Raw genomic sequence first — 12,390 nt, forward strand, 5'->3', positions numbered from 1 at the left:
TTAAGAAGAAAAAAGAAAAAAAAAAAGGGAATTGTAGCCGGATATATGAATCAAAATCTCATTTTCCTTTTAAAGATAGAAGTTTTCAGCCCGTGTGCTTAATAAGCTATAAAATGTACTCGGTGTATCCACATCTATATGCTCAAATATAAATTTATAAACACATACGCATATATGTTTGTATATGTGTCTGTTGATGTACTGTGTCGGCGTGTGTTGTGTTTAATTAACATGAAATCGCTTGACTTTAATACTTTCATAAGGCTTTTTTTATTGAATATATTCTCTCCACAACCAAACTGGAAATAGAAGTTCCGAAAGAATCGTTCATGTTCTCCAGAGGAGAGGGATTTTTTTTTCTTTTTAAAATGAATTATTTTCCCTTGCCCCCTCCCTGCTCTGTCTCAGCACCTCCAAAACTCGTGCGTGCGTGCGTGTGTGCGTGTGTGTGTGTGTGCATTTTAAGAGAAGAGCAGCGCAGATGTGAAGCTTGAGAGTGTAGACTTCCTTGAATGTGCTTTGCTTAAGGTCGTCATAAAATGATCAAATGCTTGGTGGCTTGTTGCCGCACCATTTATTAAGACTGGTGGAGTAACGTGTTGGATGAGGTAAGCTGGTATATAATTAATACGGTTCTGACATACCATTTGTTGTGATAAATTGTGACTAACTGGTGTCCGAGCGAATTGGTGTCTGAATGATCTCAAAGATGTATTGAGTAGATGACAGGAACGAATATATAGTGTTAGAGATTCACGGCTTTACTGTGGTACTTTATGCCATTTACGTTCTCCAGTCCATTTATTTCTCCTTCAAATACGCCCGCCTCTGCTCGTGCCATTTCACGGATCGAGCGGCGAACGTAGATCAACTCCCCCAGCTCAGTGCGGCGTGCGGATCGGGTGGGGATCCTCATGCAGGCAAACCAACCATAAAAAAAGACACGGTGGAGACCTTCAGGGAAATGTGACTCTGTGCTGGGTGTCTAACGATATTAAGGGAATTACGGTTATCTGTGTTGAATGTGGTCACGGCAGGGCGCTTCTGTAAAAACACATACGGGTTTTGCTTTCAACTCTTTCAGCCCGAGAAAGAGAGTCAAGGGCTAGATGAAGTCAGATGGGCGAAACGTGGAATCAGATGGATCCGCACGTGGAGATTTACATACCATGCTCTCTGCCTTTGTGCGTGTTTGGAAATTTCCATAGTGGAAATTAAAAATAAAGTGTGCGTGTCCTCGTTATAATTTAATAATCGGGGCTGTTTGCTCTCCTCTACATTCTGTTTAGGGTGTGTGTGAGTGTGCATGAGTAGTATAATTTAGAAAAGGAAAAAAAAAAAAAAACAAAGAAGTTAAGAGTTACCCAATCTCTACTGGATCCCAGGCGCCGTGCTAAGGACGTTATACGTCCTTCCCCTCCCTGCAGATCTGCAAAGCGCATTTGCCTGGCTGGCTGCTTCCAGGCTGTATCTGGAGTTGTGCATCTCACTGTGGTGTTGGGCATTTTAGGAGCAGCCCAAGGAATAAAGGGAAGTGTGGACAGATTGGAGTGTGAAGGATAAATTCAAAACCATTATTGCTAAATGCCCAGAGGTATTTTGTTTCCCTGCAAAGCAATGCCTCGCTCCTGTCTCTCTGTTCCCAGAATGCCTTTCTTCCCTTCCTTCTATTAAAATAGCTGAAGGATTCCTACCACGGAGCGCATCTGGGTGGGAGGATAGGCCAGGGCCAAATCCAAGCATTGTTCCTAATCATCCTTCACTATACTTTAGAAGTCCAGGGCTGGAGAAGGAAACCACATAACTGTGCCTGCAGGTTGGCCAAATCCCAAAGACGAGTAACACTTTCAGCAGCTAGGGAGGGCGATTCCTGATCCCCATACTGAGAGCTGGAATTTCTGTGATCACCAAAGTCACACTCAGGAATTATCAGCACGTTGATCTGTCCTCTTCTTTCTTTGCTTTAGTCCTCTTTGATACGCAACTTGCGACTCTCAGAGTCCTTGAAAAAGAACCAACTGTGGAATGGGATTATAAGTATAACCTTGTTGGAAGGGAAGAATGTATCAGGAGGAAGCATGACAGAAATGTTTGTCCAGTTAAAACTGGGAGACCAGAGGTATAAAAGTAAGGTAAGTTCTGTCAATTCCTTAGGAAGAAGCATACCTTTTGTAATAAAAGGACTGAAAAAAAAAATGTTTTCCACTCTAAATTTCACAAGAAGAGGAGAATTTTATTTTTCGCCCTCGTAACAGTGTTAGGAGCATCCCAGGCCACAAAATAATCTATAACTGAAGCCAATTGGTATACCTATTTGGTTGCTTAGCATAATTTATTTTAATGTAGTTAACTGGTGCTAGAGAAAGCTTATGAAATAATAGATTTGGATGCATTGATTTATTTTTGTTTTGAAAATAAGCAAGCTGTTGTTTCATAGATTGCAGGAAAGGGATAACCAAATATTTTCAAAATCCTACAAAAATAATAGTGTAATATATTTATATGAAAACATTTGAGAAAAGTAAAAAGTTCTCAAAACCATCTACTTTTTGCTTTCTCTTACTTGTAGGTATTAACACCCAAAATAGACAGACATTTGTTGTGGGTTTTTTTTGTGATTTTGTTTTTAAAGTATTAGTGATTTTTTTTTTTTGAACAAAAGTAATGGCATTTGTAGCCGCCTTTAAAAATCAATCATCTTCTTCTCCCGAAACAAATTCCACTTAATTTTTAATCTTAGTAATTTGGCGTGGTTTTTATTTCAAAAACCATAGTCTCCAAACCATGGTAATTAATTCGTTTTACATAACTGTCAGACAGGAATATTTCCTAAGTTTTATGGATTGGGGGAACGAGGGTACTTGAAAGTTAAGTCACTTGCCAAAAGCTACATGGAAAAAAAAAATGCAAACCAAACAAAACATTGGTAGAAGATTTTGAAAATAGACCCGAGGATATTTGCAATTCGGGCTTTCCAGTGTAGAGTCCGTAACAGATGAAGATATGTGCAATTGGAAAATGATTTAGGGAGCAGAAGTTGGTCTCTGCTGTATACTTTTAAGTGCAAAATCAAACATTAAACATCATTTACCCCACCACAAGGAGTAAAGAATTAAAGGTCACACTGGAGAATCATTTTTGAAAAATATGAAAAATCAAGGGCGGGTTGACAGCCGAAATATGCAGACATTTATTTTAACCAGCTAGTTTCAGGCTGTACCTTACAGTGAACGTAGCCAGAGTGAACACATCTCTCCACGAAGGTTCCTGTAGCCAGCCAGGGTCAGGCTAAGGATTTATAAGAAAAATTATTCATCGCTAAGTACGCTCAGCCCCCCCCCCCGCGGGCTAAGGTGAAGTGCAGAATTAGTCCAGCATTTGCTACCTGCCCCCTTGAGGAATATCACATTTAATTTGTGTGGTTGAGTTTCTTTTTTTCCGTGGTTTCTAAATTCTGTGAGCTGATATATTAAGCTCAATGCAAAAAACAGCTGAAATGATAATACGTGATGTGGGCTACAGCCGACATCCGAGTTATCCCTGATTCCCCTGGCGGTAATAGTTTGGCGCTAGGATTTCTAGGATTTCATAGTTGACTCTAGAGCCTGATAAGTCAGTGCCCGGCATTCTTGCCGATTTTTAGTCACAAATCGAATCTCGACGTAAATGAAACAAAAGCAAAAATGCTGCTAACTGATCAAACACACACGATCGGAGAACACAGAAACACTTGTGGAGTTTTCACACCACCCTGCTTCATCTCGCGGTGTGGCAGCCGTGAGGCTTCTTAGTCTTTCACACTCGAGTGACCGGATTCAGGAAACTCGGACTGAAATGTGCAAGTTACGGGTTTTGCACGCAAGGCATCGGACAGATGTTAATTAACACCACAAACTGCTAATTTATATACTCCTTAGGCCAGCACTGAGTGGATGCACTAATAAAAATGTTACTTGCATCCGGTTCACCAATCCGTAGTCTCTTTTGGGAGAGGGAGCAACTGTAAATGTCTACTGAGATGTGTTTTCCGTGTATATAATACCTATATAATTTATGGTTCCTGGTGGGGTAATTCCTTGTGGGGTTACTCTTTTTTAACTTGCTGGAGAAATTGTTGGATCTGGGGGGTGAGCTAAGAGGGTAGCGATGTTTTGGCAATTCCAGAACCCCCAAGGTCCCTTTCGTTCCCAAACGGAAAGTTTAGCTTTCTCAGGGGGGGGAGGCCCATCGCCATGACTTCCTGCCGTTTAGCAATGACATGTATGTGTATGTAGCTGCTTTAGCGACGAATGGCATTTTGAGAAAGTAAATATCATAACCGCATGTTTTCTAGACACTGTGTAAGAGTGCAAATCCGCAGTGGCGGGAACAGTTTGACTTTCACTACTTCTCTGACAGGATGGGCATTTTGGACATTGAAGTGTGGGGAAAGGACAGCAGAAAGCACGAGGAACGTCTGGGCACGTGAGTCTGCTCTGCTTTCTAACTCGTGGGAGACGCGTGGGCAGCTCGCATCTGCATGGAGCTGCTCAGAGACAATGTCTTGATCTGTGTGGGCTTAGAGTCGAAACCTCATCTCCCCACCCCGGGAGTCATAAGTCAGCTGGACCCTAACCTGGGGAAAAGGTTTTGTTTTTGTTTTTGTTTTAACTGGTAAATGCCATTTAATATTGATTAAAACAGAAGAAAATCGTTATGTGTTGGAAATTCTCTAAAAAAAAAAAAAAAAAAAAGACACCGGGCCATCTCAGACAATCTGCGAAATGGTTATGCATGTGGCCCTTGAACACCACGCGTTGAACTGCGTGGGTCCACTTAAACATGCATTTTTTTTTTCCAATAAATACAGTACACTAAGCATCTTTTCTCTTCCTTAGGATTTTTTACAAGAACGTTTTCCTTTTCTCTAGCTAACTTTATTGTGGGAATACAGTGTCTGACACCGATAATATACAAAGTTATGTGTTAATTGTTTGTACTGTCGGTAAGGCTGCTGGGCAACAGGGGGCTGATTTAGTAGTTGAGTTTGGGGGGAAGTGAAAAGCTATTTTTGACTGTGCGGGGTCATCAGCGCGCGTGACCCCTGAACTGTTCAGTAATCAACTGTGTAAATTTCCAGCGTGCCCTCTAATTTTGGTTTTGATACTTAGTAAAATACCCTACAATTTAGTAAGAATATCAGCCGCGGTGTCTCAAACGATGGGAGACCTTTCAGTGTCCTTCATGAGCTGTGTGGCAAACCGTCATGAAATCTGTTGAGCCGACTTTCTGTATTCTACCGTCTCTTTCCTTTGCACCCTCCCAACTCCATTGGGGCTCTCACCCTCCCGTAACCAGCGATGCTATGACTGTTACGGCTTTCTTCTGGCTTGTAGTAACGCCATTAAATGAGACTGTGCCTGCACTGTGGCTGGCCCGTGGTAAGTACGGTGGACATCGCGGTGGAAGCATACATCATCTCTGATCTTTCAAATAGCCCTGCAGGTTGGCAGCATTATTCTCCTTTCGTAGATGAGGGGACAGAATGCAAGAGATTTACAAATGACTTGGTTGTGGACTTCAGAGCAGCAGGTGCCAGGGCTAGGAGTCTGTGTTTTCCAAGACCGATTTCTTTCCACCAAATCCCTGCCTTGTGTTCATCCCGTATCCAATTTTTCATCCCGATTCTTCACCCCGGTACAATGTGTACGCAGATCTTAAATCTCGAATGTAAGCATGCAAAGGGCTCTCAACAGCTGTTGGTCATCTTTTCCAAACCAAGGACTCCGGAACCTTGGGTTCAGAGAGGTGCCTGGGGCTCGGCCCTTGGAGAACGGAGAGTCTGCTAAAACCTCTGTCGTGAAGCCAGAGCAGCTCAGCCCTTGCCTGTCATCTGCATTGGGGTTCAGACTGAGGGAAAGTCCTCTCACTGCTTTTTCTGCGTAAAATACTGAGCACAGTGTCTGGCACACAGAGCGTTGGATCTTCCTGCCGTCGCCCCATCCCTCCTCAGCAGCTCTCCTGAGGTAGACGGGTGGCGAGTTTGGTACCCACGGAACATTCCTCTGGTGTTTTCTCAGTGGAGGTACCGTGTCCCGGGGGACTGTCCGGCATGTTGCAGGAGGTTTAGGAAATCTGGCTCTCACCCACCTGATTCCGGATACTCGTCTCTCTCCCCAGTGGTTGTGTGGGAGATATACACACGGCACATCCACATTCCATCACACGTATCCAGACACCCCCCGGGGGAACAGCATGTCACCAGTTGAGACCTCAGCTCTTCCAGCCTCCCTGGGGCACAGCCCGGGTTGCAGGGCTTCATGTGGCCCTCTTGTCCCCAACACTCTGCTGAGCCCACAGCTGGCCGCCATTGCTTTATTGCCAACCTCGTGGTTTCGGTTGGTGCTTTCGGATAGCAGACTAGGTCCTGTCACCCTCCGGCTCCCGCAGGAGGTCTCCCCCTGGTCATTTTGCAGATATTACCCGTCGGATGACTTTAGCCCGCTCTTGTCTCTCCTTCCTGCACCCACACAGGGTAACTGAGGCACTTCTGACGTTCCCCACTACTTCTGACACTTGTCACCGCTGTGACATTACCAGTGCCCTCCCAACGCTCATGGTTAGGAGCCCCAGAAACTTCGTGTTGGCCCAGGGAGCAAGGATTGGTTACGTCAGTGCCCGGATAGAGGATCCCGTGTCCCAAAGTGCCACCTGAGTGGTGGGAATTTGGGTTTCCAGTGATGAATGGCAAGCGTGTTATTTTAGGAGGTGCCAGGAATAATGCCCTCTCGCCTCACCCATCGCTGTGCTGCCATGTTTCCTTCACACAACAGGAAGTGCTTTGCCAAATGAGTATTGAGTTTCTTCATGGCCACGAAAAACCATGTAGAATGTCCAATTTAGTCTATGTTTTGTCATTTGAGTATCTATTTATTTTAGCGATTTCCTGTTTGCCACTTAGCCATGTACTTGGCCTGGGGGTCATGACCTCCTTCCTCTTCATGGCTTTTAAAGGCTTCTTTTGGTATCCTTTCCCTTTTCCCTCTGCTGAGGTACAAACGGTAGCAAAGGTATCTCTTGGGAGCTGACTACGCAGCATTACCCTGAAGCCAACTCCCAGGTGGGGTGACAGACCTCCCCTAAAATATCTCCTGTTCCTCAGAGTCAAACAGGAAGTGGGGCCGGCATGGGCACACCCCGGACCTGTTACATACGGGTCCTCCTTACTTTCAATTTCACGCTTCTTTCCTTCTCCTTTCATTTTGTTGTCGTTGTCGTCCTTGGAAGGCTCAGTTGTTTCATCTCCCAGGGCTGGGGAAATACCTTTTTGCATGAGGAAGCTCTCTGACAGTGTGAATGAGTCATGAACGTCTGTGAAGACCTGTCGCGTATTTTGTTTTTGGATCACACCTTGATGCTAGTACTCGAAAGCCCCACGTGGCCTCTCTGCGGAAATTCTTTTTGAGATTAATTTTGAGATTTTCCTCAAACGTTCCCCGCAACGTTCGCAACTAAACTTATGCGATTTAAGAAAAAGAAATATGGATAGTAAAAGTCATGTATACGTGAATATATATATCGAATATATATATATATATATATATATATATATACACACACACACATATTTCTCAAAAACAGTATAGACAATTTTTGAAACTTTTTGTAGAAGTTTTCAGGGAATAGGGGCTATCTTCAAGGACTTGATGTAAAGGACATCTGTTGACCAAAGGATTGAGCCATGGCATTGGCCTTGGCCTTGGTGGGTTGCTAGCTTGATCGTGGTTCAGACATGGGCCTGCCTGATGGCCAGCCACCGCCAGGATCTCCTAAGTCACCTGGAGCTTTCCGAAATCCTCTTGTACGAGGCTTCCTCTGCAGTCTTCTGAGACTCTTCTCAGAGTCTTCTCAGTCTAACTGAGCCACAAGTTAACCCAAGGGGGGGGGTTCAAGGCTGGTGAGATAAAGGTGTTTGAACAGATCCAATGCCCTCTGGACCATGGTAGCTACTAACTCCACTGTTTGTCCAAGAGCACAAACAAAACAAAACAAAATGGAAAAAAAAAAGCAGACAAAAACACCAAAAAAGCAACATGACACAACACAAAACAAAACAACAGTCTCTGATTTTAAAGGCCATCAATGGTCCAGAGACAGTGAACTTTTCAGGGGAGTAAGAAATAAAGTTGAACTTTATTTCTCAGTTGAACCTGCTCCAACTTTTAACCAAGATGGCAAGAGTATACATATAGGTCATCCCATTGTAAACCTGGGCCATTTCAAAATAATCCTTTTGTTTTCTGAAAGTGTATTTTACAGTTCAAGGCGGTTTTAGAGATTAACTCATTATTACAGAATATTCTAGGCTTCACTGGGTTTTGAAAAGTCAAGAAGGAGAATGTGCGAGTCCATTTCAACTGGGCTGCCTCAGAGGCAGCCCTCGGCCCCGCATGGTGCCTTGGAAAGTGGTGCTAACATTGTACTGGTTTATTAGTGACGCTGATGCCATAGAGAACCGGGGCTGGAATATTTCTCCGGACAAATTGCACCGCATGTCATTGATCTGCTTTTACAGCCAGGCTTGACACATTCACCGTTTTCTTCCTGTTCACCCCCTTCCTTAGCCTCTGAGATTTACAGCTTTTAAAACTACAGCACTCTTTTCTGCCCCTTGCATTTAAGTTAAAAGCTGACCAGTCTGTAATATAAAACAAGGAATTGTGGTAATGAATAAGAGGTTAAAAGCTATCATGGCAACTGAAACTTGAGCAGGTTCGACTGACTGATATGGCAAAATGATGTGTTGAATTAAAACATTAAAATGCTGTGGGATTAATGGAGAAAGACAGGAACAGGAGGTCAGAAACAGTGCTAAATCAGCACATTATACGCCTGTGGGCTAGAGGAAAGCTTTACTACACATGCCTGTTGCAGAGGGAAAAAAATAGTAATTGAGTCGTCATTTTCTTCAGGTGAGGAGAAACATAGACTTTTCAATCTGAGAAGCACCTAGGAACTATATTTATTGCCGTCCCTTTCTCATGTAGAGGAGGAATTAAACAATGCACAGGATTTCATTACAACAGCAACAACAAAAAAAACCACTGCCTTTGTCATTTGGATTTTTTGACTTTGAGTTTCCTTGTGCCACTGGCCTTCGTTTGTTTGTTCGTTCGCTCTATTCAACAGAGAGCCCGTCATGTACCAGATGGCCTACAAAGTGCTGAGGATTCAGTGGAAGATGGTACAGTGATGGATATAGTGCTGTCCTCAGACTCTATGAAGTTCTGGGGCGGCTGCATGTGAGCAGGCAGTGACTTGGGGGAGGGAGGGAGCAGCTCCCTGGATGGACAGAGGTCTGAGCTGGCAGCCTCTAAAGATGGTGGTTTGGCCTGACCAGGAGATTGGAGGAAGAACACTGTCCTAACACAGGCACTTCTCTTGTGTGTGAGGTCACACTTGACGCCACAGGGCCAGAAATTTGCCAGTGCTCATTAATCACGTAGATGCTCTGAGTATGTGTTTTCCACATCGTTCCCAACAGACAGCAATTTTATAAGCTTTATTGCTGGGTCCGATTTATTAACAAGGGTGTCATTGGATATGTTTGGCCACAGTTTCTTGGGCTATGGTGAGTTAAACGCAAGGCTTTACAAATTATTTTTAGGTCAGTTTCCCTGATGACCTGTCAGTGTGTCTGGATCGTCAGCAACCAACCTTGTAAAATTTTAAAATACTAACATTGGTGTAATTCACCATAGGCCAAATTATTAACATTTCTGTAGATCACTGGTCAGCAAACTAGGGCCCGTGGGCCAAATCCAGATGGATACTTGTTTTCGAATAAAGTTTTATCAACTACCAGCCTTGTTCATTTGTTTACATTGTCTATTACTGCTTTCACGCTGCAAGGGGAGTTGAGTAGGTTCAGCAAAGACCACATGGCCCATAGACTTCAAATATTTACTTTCTGGCCCTTTATAGAAAAAAATAGTTTAGGTGCCTATTATTTATTACTTATTAGTTGGTGTGATAATTGAGCCAGTTCATTCTACGAGAGCCATTTAGACCATCTATCTGAAAACTGAGTTTATTTTTCAAAGAAAATTTGCATATATACTAGTAAGCTAAGCTTTCATAAATGCTCTGAAAATGTTGCCATTTGTGTAGTTGGGGAAGAAATTTAGAGGCTACAAAATGGAAGGGAAACCAATACATAACCGTCCTTGTAAAATTCTGGAATTAGACAGTGAGTCTGCAGTGTTTATAAGAATGAGAAAGAAGGGAGGAGTGGTGGATGGTATTTTAATTTGCCCAGAAAGCTGGGCTGAATTTATTCCCTAGCATTCCTGGAGGCTCCTGGTGCACTCCGCCCCTAACAGGGAGCTACACAGATAAAGAAAGCCTGGGGAAAGAACACCAGATTCTGGAAAGCTTCAGTAGCACCAAGAGAGAATTAAGAGACCAACTAAACATTACGGTATTTTCTCAGGGCAAAATCGGAAACTCTTTAGAAAATAGAAGACACGACCTAAATGCTCCTTTCAAGGTTTTTTTTATGTTAAAAATGTCTTCGATGAAAGTATTTCAGATTTTTTTCTGTCTTAATGATTTTAGATTTCAGAGTACTTATCTTCACTTGAACCTAAAAAAAAAAAAGTGTTTTGTTCACCCAATCCTAAGGAAAAAAAAAAAAAGATATTTTGTTCACACAGTAACTTCCCTTTCTTCGGGAGGCTCAGAGAGTATTGTGATAATATCTGCAATTCGGAAAGACAAATCCTTTTTATTTTGTATTTATTTATTTTTTTTTGAAGTCTTTGTTGGAATTCCAGTGAGTTAACATCGAGCGTTATAGCAGTCTCACATGTCCACTACAGTAATTCAGTACTTCTGTACATCACCCAGTGTTCATCGGGATAAGATCCCTCCTTAATCCCCATCACCTCGTTCACCGATCCCCCCCCCCGCCCCACCTCTCCTCTGGTAACCATCAGTTTATTCTGTATTATTAAGGGTATATATTGATTTGTCTCTCTTTTCCTTTGCTAGTTTATTTTGTGTTTCTTAAGGTCCACATATGAGTGAAACCATATGGTATTTGACTTATTTCACTTAACATGATACTCTCTACATCCATCCATGTCGTTGCAAAAGGCAAGATTCCATTCCTCTTTATGGCTGACATATATGTGTATGTGTATATATAAACATAAATATGTATATAACATATATCACATATATAACATATATATTATATATAACATATGTATCACATATATAACACATATATATTATATATAACATATATCACATATATAACATATACCACACATATATAACATATACATAACATATATCACATATATATCATATCACATATATAACATATATTACATATATATAACATATATACATAACATATAATACACACACATATATGTGTGTGTGTGTGTGTGTGTATATAACATACATATTTCACATCATCTTTATTCATCAGTTGATGGACACTTGCGTTGCTTCCATATCTTGGCTTATTATAAATAATGCTGCTACAAACATAGGTTTGCAGGTATCCCTTTGCATTAGTTTTCTTGTATTATTTGGAAAAATCTACAGTAGTCCCATTGCTGGACCATAAGGTAGCTCTCTTTGTAACTTTTTGAGGAACATCCATAGTTTTCCACAGTGGCTGCACCAGTTTGCATAAGACAAGTCCCCTTTGTAATTTTTTTTTTTCTCCTGCTTTTGCTGATAATACAGTAACTCCTTCCTGGCTTGGCGTTAATATAAATAATTCTTCCAGCCTCTGGCTAATCTCCAGAGCTTCTGATTCTACTTCAGACATGAGGATCAGCTGGAACAACGTGGGCTAAGGTTGGAACAGAGTAAAATAGAGGACAGGTTCTTGTATGGAATTCATTTCTTCTTACCCCCAGCTTTCCTCCTTTCTTCCAGAATGTGGAAATAAATGTGAAAGCCAGGTGGGTAGAAGAGAGGAAGAGGGCAATTCAGTTGCAGAAAGTTTATAGAAAGTCCTCTTTAGACGGGGTGCCTGGCTAGCTCAGTAGGTAGAGCACATGACTCTTGATCTCAGGGTTTGATTTCAGGCCCCATGTTGGGTGTGGAACCTACTTTAAAAAATTGAAAAAGTCATGTTTTTTTTATTTTTTGTAATTTTTTAAAAATGTTTATTTATTTTTGAGAGAGGCAGAATATGAGCAGGGGAGGGACAGAGACAGAGGGAGACACGGAATCCGAAGCAGCCTCTGAGCTGTCAGCACAGAGCCCGACGCGGGCCTCGAACCCACGAACCACAGGATCATGACCTGGGCTAAAGCCGGGCGCCTATCCAACTGAGCCCCCCAGACGCCTCTCCCTCCCCCTCACCCCGGCCCCAAACGTCATCTT

The 12,390-nt window shown here is 42.5% G+C and overlaps 1 protein-coding gene across 11 annotated transcripts in view; it reads left to right on the top strand.

Annotated features, from left to right (window-relative positions):
- Positions 1–12,390, top strand: part of MCTP2 (multiple C2 and transmembrane domain containing 2) — a 264,060-nt gene that overhangs the window by 110,133 nt on the left and 141,537 nt on the right. For 10 of the 11 annotated variants that reach the window (XR_006203374.1, XR_006203372.1, XR_006203375.1 and 7 more), the window contains 2 exons: positions 1,968–2,132; positions 4,334–4,464. Coding sequence is in view for 5 of the 11 variants with exons in the window: in XM_042941092.1 (XP_042797026.1) it covers positions 1,968–2,132; positions 4,334–4,464 (296 nt within the window). In the remaining 6 variants the exon portion in view is untranslated. Of the gene's footprint in view, positions 1–1,967; positions 2,133–4,333; positions 4,465–12,390 lie in introns of those variants that run through there. The other variant, XR_006203376.1, reaches the window with a different exon arrangement.

This window comes from Panthera leo, chromosome B3 (genome assembly GCF_018350215.1).
Source record: "Panthera leo isolate Ple1 chromosome B3, P.leo_Ple1_pat1.1, whole genome shotgun sequence".
In the NCBI taxonomy this organism is placed as follows: Eukaryota; Metazoa; Chordata; class Mammalia; order Carnivora; family Felidae; genus Panthera; species Panthera leo.